This window comes from Zootoca vivipara, chromosome 6 (assembly GCF_963506605.1).
Source record: "Zootoca vivipara chromosome 6, rZooViv1.1, whole genome shotgun sequence".
NCBI classification, from domain to species: Eukaryota; Metazoa; Chordata; class Lepidosauria; order Squamata; family Lacertidae; genus Zootoca; species Zootoca vivipara.
The window spans coordinates 96,203,800-96,227,529 of record NC_083281.1 but is presented as its reverse complement, the minus strand read 5'-3'; the positions used below and the strand labels follow the sequence as shown (position 1 = coordinate 96,227,529).

At 46.9% G+C, this 23,730-nt stretch overlaps 1 protein-coding gene across 5 annotated transcripts; it reads left to right on the top strand.

The window, feature by feature from the left end:
* Positions 1 to 3,475: 3,475 nt before the first annotated feature.
* SH2D6 (SH2 domain containing 6) lies at positions 3,476 to 22,255 on the top strand. Of its 5 annotated transcripts, XM_060276431.1 has the most exons (12): positions 3,476 to 3,633; positions 4,649 to 4,721; positions 7,532 to 7,651; positions 9,819 to 9,847; positions 10,387 to 10,435; positions 11,275 to 11,323; positions 12,948 to 12,978; positions 13,695 to 13,719; positions 14,550 to 14,581; positions 15,687 to 15,770; positions 18,284 to 18,442; positions 19,878 to 22,255. In XM_060276431.1, exons 3-12 carry the CDS (start codon positions 7,546 to 7,548, stop codon positions 19,992 to 19,994), a joined length of 681 nt encoding a protein of 226 aa, XP_060132414.1. In that variant the 5' UTR covers positions 3,476 to 3,633; positions 4,649 to 4,721; positions 7,532 to 7,545; the 3' UTR covers positions 19,995 to 22,255. The 5 variants fall into 5 exon arrangements, with proteins under 5 accessions (XP_060132414.1, XP_060132412.1, XP_060132416.1 ...); XM_060276429.1 differs by having other exon boundaries at positions 4,649 to 7,651; XM_060276433.1 differs by lacking the exon at positions 19,878 to 22,255 and adding an exon at positions 19,442 to 19,870 and having other exon boundaries at positions 4,649 to 7,651.
* Positions 22,256 to 23,730: the final 1,475 nt, after the last annotated feature.

Sequence of the window (23,730 nt, the reverse complement as noted above, 5' to 3'; positions counted from 1 at the left end):
AAACAGAATTAACTGAGAGATCCCCCCCTTCTCTACTCTGGAGCCATCATCACAACCAGCAAAGTTCCATGTGCCATTTTGATTAACAAACTGGTTAATTGCAGGTTAAATGACAGTTCTGCCGGGTAGGCTTATTCCTGGTTGGAAAACTGTACGCAGAGCGTGCTCATCAGTGAATCCCCATTGAATCAAAAGGAAGCTTCAAGTGGAGGGCCACAAGGCTCTCTTCTGTGCCTGGTACCTGTCCATATTTTATCAATGACTGTGAACAGATATCACACACCTTTGGCCCACCAGATGATGTTGGGCACATCTCCCACCACACCTGACCATGCAGGCCACTCATGGTGGGAGCCGGAGTCAAAGAGTGCTGAGGCTCCTAATTCTTCTTCTTCTTCTTCTTCTTCTTCTTCTTCTTCTTCTTCTTCTTCTTCTTCTTCTTCTTCTTCTTCTTCTTCTTCACTCGTAGCCAAGTAAAATTGTATTCCATGAACACGGTCTTAATGGTGTGTCTGTAGGTGACTGTAAAGGCCAATTCTGGATCCACACATCCTTCCACAGTGGGGACATTGGTTTCTGGGTGGGAGTTGATCACGGTGAGGGTTTGCCAAGCGTGCCTTCCTCTTAGCATGTTTCTCCCTTTTGTCCTGTGTTTGAGTGTCTTCAAAGCCCATGACACCTTTGGTCAAGGCTGTTCTTCAACTGGAGCGCTTGCAGGCCAGTGTTTCCCAGTGGTCAGTGTTCATACTACTTTTTAAAAAGATTTGCCTCGAGAAAGTCTTTAAACCTCTCTTGTTGACCACCAGCATTACGCTTTCCATTTTTAAGTGCGGAATAGAGTAGTTGCTGTGTAAGATGATAATCAGGCATCCACACAACATGACCAGTCCAACGAAGTTGATGTTGAAGAATCTCTGCTTTGACACTGGTGGTTTTTGCTTTTCCCAGTACACTGACATTAGGATTCTTAACAAATGTGCAAATGACGCACAACTGCTTTGCACATGGTTGGGGACATGGAAGGGAAGTCTGAATGACTGGATATGGACAGCCTAGAGAAGAGAGAACTAAGAGGGCACACAATGATGTTACAAGGATCTGCCTGTCACACAGAAGAGGGCAAGGAGGACTTCTTCTCTTCTGCCACCCAGAGGGTAGAACTAGATGGGTTTGAGTTGCAGGTGGATTTTGGCTGAGCATTAGAAGAACTTTCTTGACAATAAGGATAGGGGACAATTCAGTTCAGTTCATATCTATAAGGAAGCCTACCTAATTTGAACTTTCCTAAACACTACAGACAGAAACACAGCCATTCAAAATTGCAGTTGTCCAGCCAAGTAATGTGTACACAAATACATACACTGGTTACAGGTAGGTAGCCGTGTTGGTCTGGATCGAAGTAAAATAAAAAAATTCCTTCAGTAGCACCTTAAAGACCAACTAAGTTTTTATTTTGGTATGAGCTTTCGTGTGCATGCACACTTCTTCAGATACATACACTGGGATTCTTCAGATACATACACTGGGATTAAGTGTTCATAAAAATGCATATATTTGTGAAAATGATGTAGAAAAATGTTAGGGGAAATTGCATTGCAAAATGTGCATATTAGGCAAAAGTACATACAAACAGGTGTTTATGAGGAGAAATTTATACTAAATTGCTAATGAGTTTTCATGAGGATCCAAAATAGCAATAATTGCAAACTGATGCAGAAATGTGGAGAACTGAATATCAATCAATCAATCAATCAAAACCTTTATTGGCATCATTTACAAACATTTAAAATAAATAGTCCAGTATGATCATGTCACCAACCCATCAGTACAGTCACTTGCCAAAAGGGAGGGGAGGCCAGCAATCTATTTTACCTCTGTGGGTCTCCTACAGGGGCAGGATCCTGTAATGTACTTTGAGTTTTAGACTATGGGCACCCACCAATTTTAATAATGGGGCAAGATAATTTAAGAAAAGGTTAAAGAGAGAGGGTGCGAGTACACAGCCCTGTTTCACGCCTCGATTTATAACAACAGGGTCTGACACCTCGTCCCCTGGGATTATTCTTATACGACAGGTGTTATTTGAGTAGAGCTTTTTAATCAAGAAAATTAGCCTAGGATCTAGGCCCAATGATTCCAGTTTGGACCATAACAGTCCCCTGTCGACTGAGTCAAAAGCAGCCTTAAGATCTAAAAAGGCCACATATAAGCCTTCTTTGTGGTGCCGCGTACAGTATACTTGGCGGCTAGATGGGATAACACTATGCAGTTGCGTAAGGTGGATTTCTCTGGCCTGAACTCTGCCTGCTCTGGGCCTATGGTGTTATTTGCGTCTAGCCATGTGGTTAATTTGGATAATAGCTGTTTTGCATACAATTTCCCAATATTTGACAATAGACTTATTGGTTGATAGTTGGATGGCAGCTTTTTGTCCCCCTTTTGAAGATTGGAATAATTATAGATTTCTGCCATGAGTTGGGCATCGGGCCACCAGTCTGGCTTGGCTTTGACTAGTTTAGACGGGACGGCGTCAGGGCCTGCTGCTCAGTTTCATCTGAGAAATTAAATTTTTTACTTCAGTGCTGGAGACGGGGGGCCACTCAGCCAGAGTTGAAGAGGGGGAGAGATCTTGGCTATCTGATGGAATACAGTCATCATAGAAGATCGCCTTAAAGTGCTCTACCCATGACATAGATGGAATCAATGCCAGTCTTGGGTCTGTGGGGGGTCTGCAATAACCTTCCAAAATTTCCCATGATCGTTGGTGAGAATGGTTGAAAGCAACGAGTCCCAACAAGCCTGGTTGTGTCTTATCTGGCTGAGCTGGATAGTTTCCCTAAGTTGCCTGATTCTAGCGAAATATATATCAGGCAATCAGGAGCTGCCTGCCTCTCTAAACTCTCTGTAGATTCTCCTGACCTCCACTTTAATGTCTTTCATTTCTTTATCAGTCCATTCGCCAGACCCCGGATTCTTAGGTGGCCTGTGTGGATGTGAATGAGGCATTTCAGGTATTAAAGTGTCCATGAGTTCCTCAAACCAAGTGACTCTGGTTGCTGGGGAGAGTTCACCACTCCCTGCCGAGATCAAACGAGTCACAAGATCAGAATACACCAAGGTTTGAAAAAAGGATAGTGTGTGCTCGTTAATCCGGATCCTTGTATACTGAGGACGTGGTTTCTGGGGTGGAGTGGGAGAACTGAATATAAGAGTGGAAAAATGAGAAACTGAAAGAAACTGAAACTGACAGATTTGCCCATCGCTGCTTGATAAGAAGAGCTGTTTGTCAAGGGGATCAATTACCTAGATGTGTCGGGGTCTCCCTCATTGGCGGTCTTTAAGCAGAAGCTGCACAGGCGCCTGTTGGAGAAGCTCTTGTCTCTGTAATACCTGCATCACCTGCAAGGCCCCTCCCCCCCAGGATTCTAGAGGGAAGAGGGTGGGTGGGTGGGGTGAGCCATGTTGACCAGGAAGAGGAAGGGGAGAAGTGAAAGGTGCTTGTGGGGGCACAAGAGTCATAGCTGGGACTTGTGATCTCCAGTTCCCTCACAGGTTGTCTCTCTGTCCTTAGATCGCCCGGCCTTGAGGCGCTTCTCTGAGCCAAACAACCTCCTCCAGCCCAAGTCCCTTCCGGTGAGTGATGTCTTGCTTGTGCAGGCAGGGCAGCTGGGCTCTCCATACTGGGGTGAGGATAATCAGACAGCCAATTATCATCTCTCTAGCTAACTTTCAGGGCATTAAAACTGCAGGGAGAAATTGTATGTTCAGCATTTTTAATCATTTTCCTACTTTTTATAAGCTTTAAGTTAAGAAATGAAAACTTTTTGATTTGGGATGTGTCCTTTTCTTAAAAGCAAAATTTCTTTTGCACGAGGGCTCAAGAAATGCAAGGACCTTCTCCAGATTGGTGTTTTTCTGCAGCATCATTGGCCCAAAAAATAGTGTATTAGTGGTGGATTTATACTGGACCATCCACACCTTCTGTTTTTTTAGTTGTTCTGTGTTGCTTCCCCGGTATTACTGCAAGGGTGTCCCTCCAGATGGCAATAAAGGTAAAGGTACCCCTGACCATTAGGTCCAGTTGCGGACGACTCTGGTGTTGCGGTGCTCATCTCTCTTTACTGGCCGAGGGAGCCAGTGTTTGTCCGCAGACAGCTTCCAGGTCATGTGGCGCACTGGCAAACCAGAGCAGCACACGGAAATGCCATTTACCTTCCCGCCAGAGCGGTACCTATTTAACTACTTGCACTTTGACGTGCTTTCGAACTGCTAGGTTGGCAGGAGCTGGGACCGAAAAACGGGAACTCACCCCATCAGGATTCAAACCGCCAACCTTTTGATCGGCAAGCCCAAGGCTCAGTGGTTTAGACCACAGCGCCACCCATGTGGCAATAGAGTACTATGAATATCAGGATAACACCCCACCGTAAATGCATGGTATGAAAAGTTACAGGGCATGTTCTGACTGGAAGCAAAACTGTATGTCTGTCCTCTCCAAAACTTTCACAAGCACAAGCAGTGTTGAAAGCGGGATCTTGTCTAGCCCTACCAATGAGCAGAAATCACCATGAATACAGAATAAAAAGAATGTCTGGAGTGCCCCCATTTCAATGTGAAGCATAATTCAGTTCTCTTTCATGCCTTGCAGTTCCTGTCCAAGCCTGAAGCAGATGATGACAACACCAGTGACGGGACGTTCAACTTCCTGGCCATAGAAAGAGGTCAGAGGAAGGGGCTGTTAGGATCTCCTACTCTCGAGTAGGACCCTGGCAGAGACACATGCCTGACTGGCATGTTCCCTACCTCCTGATCGATCGTTCGGGAGCTTCAAAAACTTTCTCCAGCCTGAACATCACAGCAACTGATGTCAACTGACATCACACTCAGAGATCCGCAGAGTGTTCGCAATTGCGTAACAGACCTCAGCAACTCAGCATTTGGCTAATCTTTGGCTAATCTGCTTTCTTAAATATAAACACATATGGAGCACTGCATCATGGCTCCCTTTCTCTTTAGCACCAGACAGCAAAGAGAAAGAACAAAGGACAATAGTCCCACTTCAGGAAACACAGTAACACAAACATCCGGTCTTCGTCATATATCATCATGTGATAGACAACAATCCCATGACAGCAGACATGGGGAATGAATCTTCAACAGGGGCTGGGCTGAGAAGTGGAGCGGGTAGAAGGGACTGGGTGGGTGATGCCTTTCTGGGGACTGAGGGTGTCTGAATAAACAACTACAGTATCTGACATTTAGAAGACACCTGAAGGCAGCCCTGTTTAGGGAAGTTTTTAATGACTGATGTTTTAATGTATTTTTAATCTTTTGTTGGAAGCTGCCCCGAGTGGCTGGGGAAACCCAGCCAGATATAATAATAACAATAACAACAGCAGCAGCAGCAGCAGCAGCAGCAGCAGCATTCTGTTCTCACAATGGTCAACCAGATGCCCCAAAGGGAAACCAGCAAGCAGGATCCGAGCACAAGAACGCTCTCCTCCCACGCAACTGGTATTCAGAAGCATTACTGTGGAGGCAGGGCAGAGCCACCGTGTCTAGTAGTCCATGAATTCACCCAATCCTCTTTGAAAGCCACCCAAGTTGGTGACCATCACTGTGTCCTGTAGGAGGGAGTTCCATAGTGTACCTGTGCGTTGTTCTTTTTTCTGTCCTGAATCTTCCAGCGTTCACCTTCATTGGATGTTTATGAGTTCTAGCATCTCTCCACTTTCTTCATTACATGCATAATTTTGTGTCCTCCTCTCATGTCACCTCTTGCTCACCTTTTCTCTGAACTTAAAAGTCCAAATTCTGCAACCTGTCCTCAAAGAGGAGTCGCTTCACCCCTTGAACATTTTCATCACCATTTTCTGAACCTTTTGAACTCTAAATCTCCTTTTTGAGAAGAGCTGACCAGAACTGTGCACTGGACTTCAAGTTGTAAAATGACATTATGATACCAGCAATTTTATTTTCAATTCCTTTTCTTATGGTCCTTGGCATGGAAATTTCCTTTTTCACAGCTGCTGCACACTGGGTCAACTTCTTCGCTGAGCTATCCAGTACAACCCTAAGGTCTTGTGATTTTTATGGGATGATTGTCATGTTTTTAAGCTGGCAAGGCAAAGAGTCTAGATGTTTTTTCACCTGACCCTGGAAAAGGGAGGCTGGGCCAGTGGGGGTTGAAGAAAGCTGTGGCACAGTGAGAGACAGATAGGCTTAGAACATAATGCTTTAAGCATGTCTGTGCCACTTTCCAGATTAAATATCTGAGTCCAAGGCTCTTCAACAAAGAGGAGGGAGCGCTTAATTTGTTTTATAGCAGTGCACGGACAAAGGCAGCCTGGTTAGCATCCGTCTGTCTCGAGAGACAAAGGCGTGTGCTGGTGGGGTGTATGTGAAATCAAACTGCTGCATTAGCGGCACCAAAATGGCCTGGCTAATATGGTCCAAAGTAAAGCAGAGCAATACATTTGGCACCAACTTGGCTGCAAGAGTCGCCGGAAGTTGTACAAGGTGCCACCCAACCCTCTTAGGGACTCCACTCCAGATTTGTGTAGGGTTTAGTCCTTAGCCTTTACTTCCCCCCCAAATATCCCACAAGGCAGTAGAGGTTCAGGATCAGAGTTTTTCTTCTCCTAGTTGGGTTCTCTTCCCAGGTGGATGAGCCCCACCTGCCCCTCACTTTGCGCTCCAGCACAGGCAGAAACCGCCTTCTTGACTGGTGGACTCCCTGTTGTTCTCATCTGCTCAATCTGCTGGAGCCTCTCTTTGCATGCAGGGGATAGCCAGTCCCTAACTCACCTTCGGCTCCCCTCACCTGGTTTAGCCAGCCAGTGGGCGCCATTCCCTGGGGTGTGGCTGCTGTCACCTGCTGGCAGCTTCTAAGAGCCACAGATGAGAGCTGAATACACGGAAGGGACCAAAGGGGCACAAACCATGCCGGAAGGAGCACAATGTGCCCCCACCAGAGGCACTGCCCCTCCCCAAGCACCCCATACATTTAAAACACTTAACATCCCCAAAGAATCCTGGGAAATGTAGTTTGTTAGAGGTGCTGGGAATTGTAGCGCTGGAGGGGTAGGCCACAGTTCCCAGGATTTTTGAGGCGTGATGTGCTTCAAATGTATATGCAGCCTAAGGTTGCAATCCGAACCCCACTTTTCTGTGAGTAAGCTCCATTGAATTCAGTTGGGCTTACTTCTGAGTAGGCATGGTTAAGCTTGTGCTGTCAGCTTTCTCCGGGACATTCTCTGGTTAAATGTCACAATGAAGTTACAAGGTAGCCTAGCTGCATTCAGACTCAACCCAGAATCTGTAATATGGCTATGATATCATGGCTCTACTTAACAGGGTTGTTGAACAGAGGCGAACAGTTTACTGCAAAGTGCTATGAAATAAATATTCTTCTTAACCTGTGAGGTGGTGGTCCTTGCCTAGAAGCCCTTCCTCAAATCCTACATGTTGGCTTGGTGCGTGGAAAGCACTTTGTTCATGCTCAGAAGTAATGCAGATCCCTTCTTTGCAGCTCTACAAAAAGGGATGATGAAGCAGTCTGTGCCGCCGCCTCTTCCCCTCTCAGCCCGACGGGTGTCTCTGCCAGTCCGGGGTGCCTCTGGGTCCCAAGCGAAAGCTGCCGCCAGCAGAGGTAGGTGGAATTGCTAGCCAGCTGTGGCCTCTTGGAATCTGGACTGAAGGTTGCTTAAGTTCTTACTTCAGTTGACTAGAGACAGGCGCCAAGGGTCTTTCAGGTAAAATTCATTCCCAAGTAATACCTGAAGGTCCTCTGCCTGCTTGTCTCCTTGTCTCATAGATTAGACTACCAACCTTCACCAACCTGGTGCTCTCCAGATATTTTAGACTACAACTCCCATCAGCCCAGTGGTCTTTGGGATGGGGAGGGAAGAAGGCAGGGAGACCTACAGCATACCTTCCAGGTGCCCCAGTTTAACCGGGACAACCTTGTTTTCCTTCAAAGCGCCCTGGGCGCAACCTTCGTCCCAGGGTGCCCTGATTTTGCACCAACTGTGGATGGGACTGGCGGAAGCAGCTCCTGCAACAGCAGTGGCATTGTGAAGGAGCACTTCCCAGCCTCTGGCAGGCTCCTGGAGCCCTCCTGCCTCTTTTTCTAAGTCGCCAAGCGCATGCCTGGCTTTGGGAAGAGTCAGAGCACTGTGCCTTCTTCTTCCCTAAGGCTGGGCTTGCAGGGCTTTGGGAAAGAGGCACAAGGCCTGTGTCCCAATTTGTATCAGCAGAATGTTGGATCATTTGCAACAGTAGGTGGAGCCAGAGCCCATGACAGGCTGAGCCCACTACTTGTAGATTTGTCCTCTGTTGGCAGCCTGACTACCAGCTTATGGGCCTGGGAGACTCTCCACCCAGGGTTGCCTCTATGAGTCTACTGGTAAGAATGGCACCAGTTGGGTTGTGAATCTGGGGACTGTCCCCGGGAAACAGGGATGTCTGGTAACCTTATGTTACACACCACCCCAATTTCTGAGTTTCCAGATACTCTCCAGGTGTGCCAACACTTACCCAGGGTTCGGCTTCCTTGGAATGAATGTCACTAGAGACTGAGGTGTCTTTAGGATATATGGCTTCATTTACACATATATACAACCTGAGACTAAGGAGGAGGGAGCTGGGATAGCTCTGCTGGTAGAACATGAGACTCCTAATCTCAGGGTTATGGGTTCAAGCCTCATGTTGGGGCAAAAGATTCCTCCATTGCAGGGGCTGGACTAGATGACCCTCAGGGGTCCCGTCTATCTCTATGATTTTAACCTTCTGGCAGGCAGATGGAAGCTGGCTGAGGTTAGAGTGGAGTTGGTGGGCCAGAGCCCCAGTGGATAAGCCTCTGCCAAGGTGACAGCCAAATAGCCGTAACCCACCCACCCACCCCCGGTCTAAAAGGGGTAATATGCTGAGAATACCTCTGGGTGGAGGGGGAGAGCCATGACCCCAGGTGATAGATGGGGGGAGAGGTATCCCAGGTGTGAGGCAAGTTGCCAGAGAGTTTGTTGGGTTTTTGGCAATTCCAGCGGGCAAACTGGGCACTGCCCCCCCCCACTCAGCCCCAACTGCCTGCTTTCTGACATACCCAGTATCAACAAGGAGGAAGAAGATGGGGGCCAAACTAGCATTCCTTGTCTCTGCCTGTCATTGGCTCTGGCGCCACCAGCTGTGGGGGTTCCCTGCTTTCTGCCCTACCAATATCAGAGGTACAACACAGAACAATTCCCATTACTGGGCTGGTTGTTAGTAATGCCTTTGTAGAGTTAGATCTTAATATATATGCAGATATTTTGGTTTGAACTTCACTTTTTTTAAAAAAAATGAATGAATGAATTTTCATTTGGACATTCTTGAAATGTTGTTATTACATGTTTGAAATGTACTGTGGTTGATATTATTGAACTGCTTAATGGTTATTTTTTTATGCATTGCTGTTCTTGCATATTGTAAGCTGTCTTGACCACAATTTCCTTTGTGGAAAGGCAGCATATAAAATTGGAGTCCAATTCAGCCATCCTGGTGCCCTCCAGATCTTTTGGATCGCAGGGGCTCGTGCTCAGTGCTGTTTTTCTAGAAAAAAGAGGTGCCAGAGCCCCCCATGAACTTTCCCGTTGTTCTCTTAGAATGGCAATGGTGCCCACCTGAGAGGTGCTGGAGCTCCGGCTGAAAGGAAGCCCTACTCCTGCTGCCTTTGGGAGGGGGTGAAGAGAATGGTGGCTGGGAGGGGGGATTGGGGGGAGAGGCAGAAGAGGAATTGCCGTTGGCTGCTAATTCTTGTCTTCCTTTGCACCACTTTGCAGATCCTTTACCAGCCCTGAAAGATGACGAGGTAACTAAGAACCCATCTGCCACACACAACATTTGCTGCTTCAGATTACTGTCCTGGTTAGCACATTTGCAGCAAGGGTAACTTACACATGACGTTTTCCTGTGGGCAGCCAGAGACACGACCAACAAGATGGGCATTCCCTCCTTGCCATTCCATGGGCAGAAGCTGACCTGCCTGGCTGCTGAATCTCCAGCACTGAAGAAAGAATAGTTCTCCCAAGGAACCTGAAGAAAGCAGGCTAGGTTTAGGGGACCAAGGCAGTCTTCCAATGGAGGGAGGAGTTGAGGGGGCGGCTGCTGCTTCCTTCTCCAGCATCTGCTGCCTGAGGCTGTTGCCTCATTTGGCCTAATAATAAGGCCAGCCTTGGCTGGAGAAGAGGAAATCAGAGGGAAGCAAGAGATCAGCACCTGAGCGTCTCTCTCTCTCTCTCTCTCTCTCTCTCTCTCTCTCTCTCTCTCTCTCTCTCTCTCTCTCTCTCTCTCTTTTCTTTTTTTTCTCTTTCTCTTTCTCTTACTCTCCTTCTCTCCCCCCACCCCCAGGAGGAGATCCAGGAGGAATCGATCTACGTGGAATGTGAGCCCAGACCAGGTGAAGCCCCTTTCCCCACCAGAAGCCACCACTGTGATGCTTCTAAGAAAGGACTGTAGCTCAGTTCTGGATCGCAGGCTTAGCAAGCAGAAGGTCGCAGCTTCATCAACCCCTGCCATCTCTGATTAAAGGACCTCAAGTGACTTATGATAGGAAAGACCTTTTGCCCAGGACCTTTGGAGCCTTCTGAAGGGCTGCTCCCAGACTTTGGAACTCCCTTCCAAGGGAGACTCGTCTTCTACCCCCCCCCCCCAATTGATGGCCTCCTGACAGCAAAACAATCCTCTGTGTTTTATAAACCATATTAAGGTTAAAAGGTAAAGGACGCCTGGACGAGTTAGGTCCAGTCAAAGGTGACTATGGGGTGTGGTGCTCATCTTGCTTTCAGGCCGAGGGAGCATGCATTTAGTCATGTGACCAGCATGACTAAACCACTTCTGGTACAACAGGACACTGTGATGGAAACCAGAGCACACAGAAACGCCGTTTGCCATATTATCTTCCTTTAATTATGTCCTTTAATCAGCTGCCATTGTAACACTGTCTTTGATCTTTGTTGTGTTTTGCTTATTTGTTGCATATTGAACTTTATTGTTAACCCACTAGGGCTTTTTTTTGTTTTTTTTGTTATGGGTGATCATCATCTGAGTGATACAAACATGTGACAAATGGATGGATGGTCTGATGTATCTGGAATAAGGCAGCTTGACATGCTCTCCAGTGGTGCTAGGTGCTTGTATCCAGCAGACACCAGCTGGTACCAAACCCACCCAAAGAGGGGTGCTGAGCTCCATCCTGCCACCCTCCTTGTGGCCTGATCCTCTTTTTTTCCCTTCCAGCCTACATGCCCCGCAAAGTGCCTCCTGTCCAGCCTCTGAAGCAAGCCAGGTGAGTGTGTCTCCCTTCCAGAAGTAGGTCAGAGAAAAGCCCACTATCTGTACATCAGGGGTAGCCCACATGGTGCCCTCCAGACATTCATGGAATCATAGAATTGTAGAGTTGGAAGGGACCCCAAGGGTCATCCAGTCCAACCCCCTGCAATGCAGGAATCTCAGCTCTGCTCCAACCCTCATCAGCCACTGCACCATGGCCATTAGTCAGGAAGGGTGAGAGTGAAAACATCCATGAACACTGTGACTGAGACAGGATATTAGTCTCTCTGTCCCTTACTCTCTCTACAGAGGGGTAGCGGTTTTCCAGGGTCTCTGGCAGGTATCCCTCACCTTAGCCCTGCATTCTGGGACTCACTGCACTGGAGAGTCTGAGAGCTGAATGAAGTGGTCTTTCTTTGAGCCAGGGGTCAATCCGACACGCTTGCTTCTGTACTTGCACTCCACTGAGCTCCCCCCTCCCTCCCTCCATTCTCAGAAGCCAGTGGTGATGCTCACTATTAGGGAGGGGCCCCCTGCACTGCCTCACTGAACATTACTAGCCCTGCCCTGAACAAGTGCTCAGCGATCAGCATAGTGGGCTGGCCTGTTCTAGACTGGAGGAACCAGTAGTACCTAGGCTGGCTGTGCTGCAGCTGGATCCAGCCTTGTTGCTTGAGACCCAGGTCTTGTGCCAAGGAGCACCTTTTCACAGCTGCAGCTGGTTCAACAGCTATGGTCATCCCTGGTCCAAGGTGGTCTGAGCACAGCTTTGCATGCTCTGTCTAGATAACTTCGTGTTCTGATTCAGAAGCAGTCGGGTTGGGCAGCTGCACAATGTGGCTGCGCTAACTCCCCAACAGGTCACTGTTGCTTACTGAGAGGGCAGGAGGCAGAGGGGTCAGTGCAGTGCAAGGACAGCAGTGGAGCCAATCCAGAACTCCCCCCCAGCACATTTGCAGGGCATGGACTCCCCAACCCTTCCCCCCCCCCCCCGTGACAGCAACTCACCTGCTCAGAAGCTCTTGCCTCGCCCTGTAAGCTGCTCCTGCTCAGATTTCTGAAGTGTGTCTACCAAGGTTTCTCTTTACTGTTGCTGCCATTTAAACTGTTAATGGTTTTAACCAGTGCTTTTTTTCTAGGGGTACCCATACCCCTAAACATTTTGTGAATCTAAGTTTGGCCTCATTGAGGGGCATTATTTCAATATGAGTAGGAAAATGAGCGTACCCCTAAACATTTTTTAAGGGGGAAAAGCACCGGTTTTAACTACGCATTATGAATTGGAATGACATTGTGTTTCACTTTGAGGTCACAATGGGATAAAAAACAGCATGTAAGTGCATTAAATAAAGACATAGTAGTAGTTGTTGTTGTTAAGAAGCAATGCTGTCTTGAACAGAGATTAACTGCTCTCTGAAATTCACCAAGGGCCTGGACATGTTCAGAGTTCTTTCCCTTTTCATAAGCAAATCCTCAGTCTGAGACCTGGGTTTGCAAATCTGTGGATCAAGGGGTTCTAGATCCAAAACATCACAGGGCTAATGTCACACCACAATACTATTCTCTCTCTCTCTCTCTCTCTCTCTCTCTCTCTCTCTCTCTCTCTCTCTCTCTCTCTCTCTCTCTCTCTCTGATGTTAGGCCAGCAATCACTCCATCAGGACCCCAGAAGGTAGGTGTGGGGGCTACCAAGGGAGCACAGGAGAGCTTGAAATGAGGATGATGGCCAGGGGAGGACTCCAGAACTTTGCATTCATGGGCTTAACTGTTGTTTTTTGTTTTGTTTTGTTTTGTTTTGCTAAGGCAGGCCACCACAAACTCAGGATGCAGCAAACCGAACTGCTTAACCTACCCTACAGGGCTGTTGTGCTGAGAAAATGGAGGGAGGGAAGAGAGGGACTTGTTCATGAGAAGAAATGGCAGGATAACTAAAGGGACCTATGGGACCACTTTGCCTCAGATTTGCACTGCTTAGAGGAGGCATCACTAAGAGAACCGGGTGTCCTAGAGTTGCACTTATTAAGCACTTGAGGAGGTGGCTTTTAGTGTTGCAGCTCCAGCCCTCTGGAGTAAACCATGAACTGAAATTAGACAGGTGACTGGCACATTGATAACATTTTTGCTTAAGGAAGCTTGTCCTGAAGTGCATGACCCAGTCATTTTAGGGAATAAAACCTGTGAATTTTTATAAATGGATTTATTGCTTTTAGTTTAGTGAGTTTGTAATTTTTTGTATGGTGGTTTATAAATCAGGACTGTGTTGAGGAAGAGGGTGTCTGGGAACAGGGGTGCATGGAGTTAGCCTTATGCAATTGCTGGGCAATAGGTAGAGGTACCTAGATTATGGGACCAGGAAGTGAAAACTCTGTGCGCTCATTTTCTTTCCAGGCCTTTGCAGAAAACCTGTGCAAAGGTAAGTGCCACACTCTGAAGCCTCTGCATCAGCCTTTGCCAACCTGGCCCCTCCAGATGTTGTTGGACCACAGTTCCCACCAGCATAGCCTCCAACATGTGTAGTCCCAAAACTCATGTGCACAAGATCATGGAGCCCAAAAGATGTGCTTTTTTCAGGACCATGCTCTCACTATGGCCAAAAATGTGTGTTTTGGGGTGCTGCACAAGATCATGGCCCTGAAAAGAAGCGTGTTTCTGGGGTGAGATCTTGGTGCAAAATTGTGTGACATCATGGGGGCCTTTGGGGGCAAAATGGGGTGTCCTGGTTTTTCTGGGACACCTGCGGGGTGAATGCACCAGCCCCAACCAGAAGGGCCATGTGATGCTGAGGACTGGGGGCTTATTCTAGTGGCCATCTTTGGGATCCCCTCCCAGTCTGTGGTTTCATAATTCTGTAAAATGAAATTTTGTAAAAACAGAGATTGCTAAAATGGCCAAATAAGTCTCTTTTTGAGTTAATGGCTTTAGCCAAGTATGTTGAGTATCTCTTTGTATGACTTTCACGGCTGCCATGGAATTTTAAAGGGGTCTGGCCCCTGCCTTGATTTTTTTATTTTTTATTTGCAGGGTGGCTTGGTGCCCCTGCTCAGCTGTACATGAATATTGAACCAGGGATTGAACCAAGGATCATCTTCATGCAGAGCAGATTCCCCATCCCCAAGCAATAGCCGTGCCCTGATTTTGATTGCTCATGCCATGTGTGTGTCATTCATGCACTGATGTGGCACAGGGAATATTTGCCTATGTAATACATATCTCAGAAACCCTGAAATGCTCTATCTGTTTCAGGCGTGTGTCTGAAGAGTGGATCCGTGCCAGAGGTGAGCAAGAAGATCTTGTCTGAGGATTCTTTGGCTGCCTTGTCCTCTTGCTTATAGAGCAGCAGTTCAAGTTTAACCTCCCTAATCCCATGGGGCTAAGCATAACAGCAGAGAGAGGGAAGCGCAGGGTAAGTTCCGGATTGCCGTAGCTAACACAGGATTGCAAATGCTACCAACGGCAAAGAGTCTTGCAGTATCTTAAGGATAATGCATTTATGACGACATAAGGGTTTGTGGTCTAGAAGAGTGATGTCCCCATGCCTCATTCTCAGGGCACATAAGAATTTATTTAGAATTGCAGTGGGTGTGGGGTTTTGAGTTTACTTTATTGCTGCCATGTGCCCAAGAGTGGTATTATGGATGGGTAAATATGTCCATTTTATTCCACCGTGGGTTTTTTCAGTTTGTGATTATTATGTTATTATGTCCCAATTAAAAATTGTCATCATTTTAGTGCCCTTTCCTCCCAACACACACATTTTAAAGCAGTTCACCCCAGTATATACTTTGTATGTTGTTTTCAAAAACGTATGCACAATTGACCCTGCGGATGCATTTTTGTACACATTGTTTGATTGAGAAATGCACTGCAAAATTTTGAGAAGTGCAAATTTAGATAGTTTCTCATTAAAATGCAAGCAAAATCACGTTTCTCCCCACCCTCCCACTGAACGCCTCTATGGTGTGTGTGTGATCTCAACCAATGCTCATAAAATTTTACTGTTTGTCGAGATTTGCTTTGCATTTTTTGTGTGTGTTTTTTTGGCAGTTGGACTTTAAAAACACCCAGGAGGGAGCCTTTCACCTTTGCTTGACATGGCATTGTTTAATTTGCCCTTGTTCTCTGCTCCTCCGACTAGAACAAAGGGCACTTTTAGCATATGGTTTCCAGGTACCTGGCAGGGCAAGTTTTCTGTAGCTGCAGCAGTAATCTTGCCACCTCCCCAGGGAAATCTGAAATGGTACCTGTGGGCGGAGGTCTTCAATGACGGTGGAAAGACATGGGTCTGAATGGAACTGCCACTTTAGTCTGTGTGAACAAGAAGCTGTGCCCCTCCTATTCCCTGTGTCTGTGCTTGCCTTATCATCTGCTACATTCCCTTAGGATTTTTGCATGCAAAACAAGGCCTGGTATGCAGGTAGCTGTGACCGACATACAGCTGAGGCTGCCCTCCTCCGGTTTAATAAGGTAAAGGTGTATCTCCTGAAGTTGCCCTGCAACACTGTCATAAAGCAGCTGCTGTTCAAGGAGGAGGTTCTTCCAGTCCCTTTGCCTTCTGGAGCCACCAAGTGCACCTCTATGGTGCACACCAGCTGAATTAGCTGCAGCTAACTAACTCTGAGGTCTAGCAGCTGAGAGGCGGTTTTGGGGGCTCCATTTTAAAGGCGTCAGTGTAGCAGGATGGACAGATCATCTGACACTGGGCACAATCAACCAATACGTTTTCTTGCTTAAGCCCCACTGGCTGGCAGGAGATGGGGAAAGATATACCCTGTGGTTAATGGGGAGGAATTTTCCACAGAAGACGCCCTTGGGCATACACCAAACTCAGAGGCTTTATCCATACCGGTACTTTCTTTTTACCCTGTGCTTTCGAGGCACAGGTCTGCGCGATAAACCCACTCTTTAACTCTGAATTGGAACAAATGACCATTCAGGTTTAGGGGGGGGGGGATAACTCAGACACAGAGCTTTAAAGCACACACTTAAGCCTAGAAACGCAGCACAACAGGATGTCCAGATGAGTCCAGAGATGTGATTTTCAAATAATATGAAATCTGTAATCAGTGCTGGTCGGACATGGGGCAGCACATCCCATTTCTCTGCCTGGGGTGCAAAGGGAAGACCCACTGCCCCTCCCCACCACCGCCTCCCTTACCTGCATTTTGCAGCAGTGCCCGCAAAATGGTGGTGGAAGATCCCAGCAAGATCTTGCACAATTTCAATGAGATCTCCCGAGATCTTGCCAGAAGACACGGCCACCACCACTTCTCCACCAGCAGCAAAGGTGGCAGAGTGAGTGGGGAGCCCAGGAGGGCACCACTTCTGGGCATTCTGCTGCCTGAAGCAGCTGCCTCAGCCTACCTCATGGGTGAGCCGGCCTTGGGTCAGAGCACACCTGAAGTCGTGTGTCCAGTTCTGGGCACCATGTTTCAGGAAGGGCCTCTGTTTGGGGGCACAGCACAAGCCTTGCGTCCCAAAGGCCCCAGGGTCAACCCCCACTGGCATCTCCAGGGAGAGCTAGAATCCTGTGGAGACACTGCCAGTCAGTGTGGGCAGTACAAGGTTGGCTGGATCAGCTCTCTGCATGAGGAAGCTTCCTATGCTCCAGAGGACAATGACCAGCTGGAGCGTCCATTGCGGGGGGAGTTGGGAAACCAGGCCTATAAGGAATGATAGAAAGAGCTGGATATGTTTAGCCTGGAGAAGGATGAGAAGGAAGAAGAGGAGACATTGCAGCATAGTCCTCTTTCTGAGGAGGTAAATAAAGATATTGAGGCAAAGGGCCTGTTAATAATTTTACTAGTTGCAGCGAGAATCTCCATAGCCCAAACCTGGCAGATTTTACAAGGCATAGGACTAGATTCATGTTTTAAGACTGTATGGAGAATGGCTGGCACTTGTGGAGATAATTATTTATTTAATACATTTATATAACACCTTTCCTTCCAAGGAGTTAAAGTTGCTGTATATGGTTCTCCTCCTCCCCATTTCTTCCTCACAGCAACCCTGTGAGGTAGGTTAGGCTAAGAGATGGTAACTGGCCTAAGGTCACCCAGTGAGCTGCATGGCTGAGTGGGGATTCGAACCCTGGTCTCCCAGGTCCTAGTCTGACATTGTGACCACACTGTCTCTCACACTGGTGTTACCTTTTGTTAAAACTAAGGTCATGTGTGTCTTGTCTCCTTTGGTTGATGGAGACCATGATGGTTTGGTATACAATATTTGGCTGAAGGAATGATAAGAATGTATAGTAAAACAGGATTGAAGATTGTACAATAGAATATGAATAATAGTTACTGCCTTTAACGAGAGAAGGAGGAAATGGGGGTTTACATTTTCTCTTTGTGCTGAATTTACAGTGGTACCTCGGTTTAAGTACAGAATTGGTTCCAGAAGTCTGTACTTAAACTGAAGCATCCTTAACCTGAAGCGAACTTTCCCATTGAAAGTAATGGAAAGTGGATTAATCCATTCCAGACGGGTCCGCGGAGTACTCAACCTGAAGCGTACTTAACCCGAAGTATGAGTGTAATTGGTTCTGGAAGTCCATACTTAACCTGAAGCATACTTAACCTGAAGCGAACTTTCCCATTGAAAGTAATGGAAAGTGGATTAATCCGTTCCAGACAGTCCGTGGAGTACTTAAACTGAAAGTACTCAAACTGAAGCGTATTTAAACCAAGGTATGACTGTATTGTATACATGCAATGCAAAAATAAAAATAAAAAAATGGGGGGGGGGGTTATCCCAAGGACTGAAAAGAAGGAGATGGCGCAGGCCTCCACAAGGGAGAACTAGAGTCGAGGGAAGTACTGGCAATCAGATGTCAGCTGCACATGAGGAGAAAGCAGTGAAATTGACACTTAAATTATGGGCTGGGGGAGAAAACCTATTCCGATTCCAAGATCCAGATTTTCACCTGCATTTGACACCTCCTCCCTTAACCTGAATGTCTCCACCCTCTTTTTCCACAAAAGGACAGTGCCTACCTGGTGAGGCAGAGCTCACGACACGGCTGGAACCAGCCATTCACTTTGGCTGTGCTTTTCAAGAAGCACGTCTACAACATCCCCATCCGCTACATAGAGAGCAGTCGTCAATATACGCTTGGCAAGGATGGCAGGAGCCACGAAGAGGTGAGCGCTCTCTTTCTGTGTTGGGGGGGCCGTGGCGCAGCCGTAGAACATGCAGGAGGTCCCAAGTTCAACCTCCAGCATCTGCAGGAAAGGCTGAGATACCCTCCACTGGCAATCAGCTTAGTCAATGCTCGGCTCAGTGGACTAATGTCTGACCTGGTATTAAAGCAGCTCCACTGAATCCTGTCACGTGTATTTCTCATGTTTTTCATTTCAGCAGGGATTATGTGGAAGAATGTTCCAACCGTGCTTAGCATCCTTTTATGAAAAAGAGATGTTGGAAACTTAAGTTGTGGAATTGGCACCAAAAATTGGTTGCAGGCCACTTTAATCTTGCTTCAGCTGTTGCTCCTCCTTCTCCTGCCCCTCCTGCCTCCCTCAGTGTGGGCTCCCGAGGACAGGGATCCCCAAACTCGGTCCTCCAGATGTTTTGGGACTACAACTCCCATCATCCCTAGCTAACTGTAGTCCCAAAACATCTGGAGGACCGAGTTTGGGTATGCCTGCCCTAGGAGAAGGGGTTGTGGTGGAGGCAGCGGCAGCAGGGCCTAGGCCCCCTCTCCTGTTCCCACCATGCAGCCAGAGCTTCTGCCTCCTTCTCTTTATGCTTCTGGCAAGAGATCTCCCTCTCCCACTTCCTGCCCCTGCCTGCGTCATATGAACATCAGCAGGACAGTGGACAAGTGCAGATATAGTATAAAAAGGGGAAAAAAGCCCCCAGAAGATTCCTCAGCACTTTAGTGCGCATCTCCGCCATCGTGCACATTTTTTTGACAAGCAGCTTTCCCTAATACAGTGCATTTTTATGTTAAATTTAGCCAATATGTGTGTTTTTGTGCACCCTCCCCCTAGTATTTCTGTAGACATTTTTTGGTCAGAGAACTGCATGATAGAATTCAGAGAAAGCTGTATGCCAGTTTGTGTACTGATTCAGGAAATGCAAATTAGTTAAGTTTACACTGAAATGTGAACTGAACTGTTTTTCTCTCCCATCCCCAGCTGGAGGGCACCTGATGTAGGGCCACCTTGCAGAAGCCAAGGAGGTCCAGGTCCCTTCAGTGTCTGGATAACCACCTGGTGACCCAGAGTTCCATGATGGAAGAAACAAATGCTCCCACCCACACTATGCATCTTAAAGCACTGCTGGACCACCTTAAGAGCCATGGCTTTCCCCAAAGGATTCTGGGAGTTGTAGTGGGTGAGGACCCCCTAACAATTCCCAGCACCCTGGACAAACTACTGTCCCCAGGATTCTTTGAGGGAAAGCCATGACTCTTAAAGTGGCCTAGGTGTATGTTCAATATAGAGGGTGAATGTGACCTCAGTCAGCAGAGCTCCCAATCAACCACCTGAGGGAAACTGGACTAAAAAAGCCAGTCACTTGAGGTGCAGAAAGAAGCTGACCTGCTCCCTGTTCTGCTCTTTTCCTTGCCAGCTCTTTGACAGCGTTTCCAGCATCATCCAAAGCTACACCGAGCGCCCCTTGGTGCTGGTGGATGGCAGCACTTCTGCCAAGGAACAGACTTGCTTGCTGTTTCCAGTGAAGCCATGACTTTGGGGCCTGGGGGGCAGGAGCAGCTGCAGGAGAAGATGGGGGTGTCACCCCTGACCTCGGGCACGGAACGGCTTCATTTGCCTGGCTGAACCGACACAAGGCCAAAGGATCAGTGTGGCACCCTGGCATTCTGCAAAAGGTTCTTGTGAATCATTCTTCAATATTCCTCAATAGGTTTCTTCTGGCAAACAGCAGTGCATCTGCAAAAATATTCCACTGGTACTGATACGGCAAAGCAAGGGAACTTGTGGGCTGGTGGGATGGAAGGGAGAGTTTAGCAGGCATTCCCACCTAAGGCACCAGTCCTGTGGTTTGTTTGCTTCATTTGTTCTCCCTTTTGTCTTGAGTTTGAGTGTCACAAAGCCCATGACACCTTTGGTGAAGGCTGTTCTCCAACTGGAGCGCTTGCAGGCCAGTGTTTCCTAATTGTTGGTGTTAATACTATATTTTTTAAAAATTGCCTTGAGACAGTCTTTAAACTTCTTTTGTTGACCCCCAGCATTATGCTTTCCATTTTTAAGTTCGGAATAGAGTAGTTGCTTTGGAAGCATCTGCACAACATGACCAGTCCAACGAATCATTGCTTCCACACTGGTGATCTTTGCTTCTTTCAGTACACTGGCATTAGTTCTCCTGTCTTCCCAAGTGATGTGTAAAAAATTTTGGAGACACCGTTGATGGAATCTTGCAAGGAGTTGGAGATGGCGTTTATAAGTGGTCCATGTTTCACAAGCATACTGTAAGGTTGGTAGTACAATAGCTTTGTAAACAAGCATTTTGGTTTCCCTGCGAATGTCCCGGTCCTCAAACACTGCACTTCAATCAGGAGAAAGCTGCACTCGCAGAGCTCAGGCGATGCTGGATTTCGGCATTTTGTCTTTCTAACACCCATTTGCTCTCTGGCATGGGCCACTTCCTTTGTTAACTTAACGGCCCATACTTATGGGGCCATTACCAAGAAATTTGTCAGGCCATTCCAGCAAATTTGTTGTTGTTGTTTAGTCCTGTCCGACTCTTTGACTCTTTGTGACCCCATGGACCAGAGCACGCCAGGCACTCCTGTCTTCCACTGCCTCCTGCAGTTTGGTCAAACTCCTGTTCGTAGCTTCGAGAACACTGTCCAGCCATCTCGTCCCCTTCTCCTAGTAGTGCCCTCCATCTTTCCCAACATCAGCAAATTAGTCCTTGTTGAATCCAGGAATTGGAAGGGACTCGGGCATACAGCCTACCGTACTGAAACTACCGTACTTGTTGGAGCTACTTTGTCTTTTCCTAAATTCGCAAGAACTGCCAATATCAGCTGACACAAAAATCCACTCCTGGCAGGCTTTTGCCTTCATTTTAGTAGCCTAATTTATCTGGGGAGAAATGTAAGTTTCCTTTTGCTATTGTTAAAACATTGGGAGTCATAAACCCTTTCTGATCTACTGCCCTGAAATCTGCCAGTAGATCTCTGTCTCCCTTCTGCTCACCCCAATTCTTGGTGTCCGTATATAGTATTGATATACAGTTTTGTTTTAAAGTATGTTAAAATCTTTTACATTGCAAAGCCCAGGCTTTTATTTTGAAAACGTTATTCCAATTTCCCTGGCTGCTCATCCTCAGAAGAAAAATGAATTATGATAACAGGTTAACTCAACTCATCTGTTGCTGTATTTTCTAATAACTACAAGGATTTTTTTTCTGCATGACTTGCAAATTACAGCCCATCTTCGGTAGTAGAAAAGCATCCTATTCAGGGTCCTATTCAGCACAAAGCAGCATTGGGAGAATGGCTCCCAGGAACATGTAGAGAATGCCCACGAGAACCAGCCAAATCAGTACAAAACTATATAGCCTAATTGCCTCAGAATATATTGCTTTCTAGTTCACTTATTTGTCAGTAGGGTGGGTTTGTTCCATTTGTTGTTTTCTGTTTGACCTGTCATGTGAACTCAATAAAACATTATAAAGAGGAAGGTGGCCGGGTGCCCTCCTTTACAGAGGATGGTCCTCTATTTTAAGCCATCCTGTATTTGAAGGCCTGCCCAGTCCAAGTCCAGTTTAAAGAAAAGGAACGCTAAGAAGAGTGAGCGCTGTAGCTCCGCGGTGGAGCAACTGTCTTGCATGCAGAAGGACAATGCAATTACCAAAGGTGCAGGAGTCCTGGTCTCTTCAGCATCCAGCCAAACTACATGCCTGTTTTGTGACATTTTGAGGGGTCCTAATAAAGGTTTGGCCCATTGTGCATTTGGGAGGGTTTTTTCTTTGCAGAGCTCAACAAGGATTTTTTTTTAAAGAAAAAATGTGAAATGTCAGTCTACTGGCAACTCACTGAATGACCCAAAGACAGGGGTCCCCAAACTAAGGTCCAGGGGCCGGATGCAGCCCAATCGCCTTCTCAATCCGGCCCATGGACAGTCCGGGAATCAGCATGTTTTTACATGAGTAGAATGTGTCCTTTTATTTAAAATGCATCTCTGGATTATTTGTGGGGCATAGGAATTCGTTCATTTTTTTCCCCCAAAATATAATCCGCCCCCCCCCACAAGGTCTGAGGGACAGTGGACCAGCCCCCTGCTGAAAAAGTTTGCTGACCCCTGCCCAAAGGTGTCCTCAGTTTTCACTAGCTCTTGCCTCTCCAATAATGGACAGCAAACAAAACCCCAGAGGGCTGGAACCTTTCAGGATCCCTTGTGTTTTCTTTGCTAGGAGGAGGTGATTCAACAGCTCCTCAGAAGCAAGAATAGGCCACTCTAAAGAGGCACCAAGACAGGTCCTGGATCCTACAATAAATCCAGTCACCAACTTTGTGCCCATATCTATTCGAGGAACACTTTTACAGGACCTTACAGTGTCTGCAACGGCATCAAAAGGTTCAGTTCACTTGAGCCTCCTGTTGCACACTCTGGGAGGCTGGGAGGATGAAATGTGGATGTGGGCAGGCCTCAATGTACAGTGCTTGAAGTATTCAGATTGCTATAGCACAACAAAACTGGGAGAACATAGCAAGAGAAAGCCACGGCATGGAGAGTTTTGGGATTTCAGCAGGATGTTACAGCATAGGCACTGAATGGAAATGAAGCCCACAAAACTTTTACAGGCGCAAAAAGTATTGAAAGTAGAATTGTGTGCAACCCCCCCCCAAAAAAAACAACACCCTGGATGTGCAATGTGAAGGGTCTGCAAGTTATTTATTTTAATTTTTTTATTTATTAAATTTGTACACTGCCCTTCATCTGAAGAATATGGAGCAGATGATTCAGCAGGGGAAACACAGGCCAGAATAAGTAAGGAGGTAGTATAAGAATACTTGGCTAGTTTAGATGTAGTATTCAAGTCTTCAGGGCCAGATGTACTACATCCAAGAATATTAAACGAACTGGCAGAGGTGATTTCAGAACCACTGACAGTAATCTTTGAGAATTCCTGGAGAATTTTCCTGGTGGAAATTATGAACCAGGTGATGAAAACAGGCAAAATCCCGGATTCTTGGAGGGAAGCTTATATAACACTCATACCCAAGCAAGGGGGAGACCCAGAAAGGATGACAAATTATAGACCTATCTCACTCCTAAACTGTGACTATAAAATTTTCACCAACATACTGGCTACAAGACTGAAAGAAACGATAAAAGATATTATACACCCAAACCAGTCGGGTTTCCTCCCAGGGAGACAGATCTCTAACAATACGAGGAACATCATTGATATTATAGAGTACCTGGAGGTAAACATTGATAAAAAAGCCGCG

Coding starts and splice junctions, on each gene's coding strand:
- SH2D6 (XM_060276429.1), top strand. CDS start 7,465: ATGTTGGCTTGGTGCGTGGAAAGCACTTTGTTCATGCTCAGAAGTAAT. Junction 10,436..11,274: donor GGAATGTGAGCCCAGACCAG/GTGAAGCCCCTT, acceptor TTTCCCTTCCAG/CCTACATGCCCCGCAAAGTG. Junction 14,582..15,686: donor AGAGTGGATCCGTGCCAGAG/GTGAGCAAGAAG, acceptor ACATTCCCTTAG/GATTTTTGCATGCAAAACAA.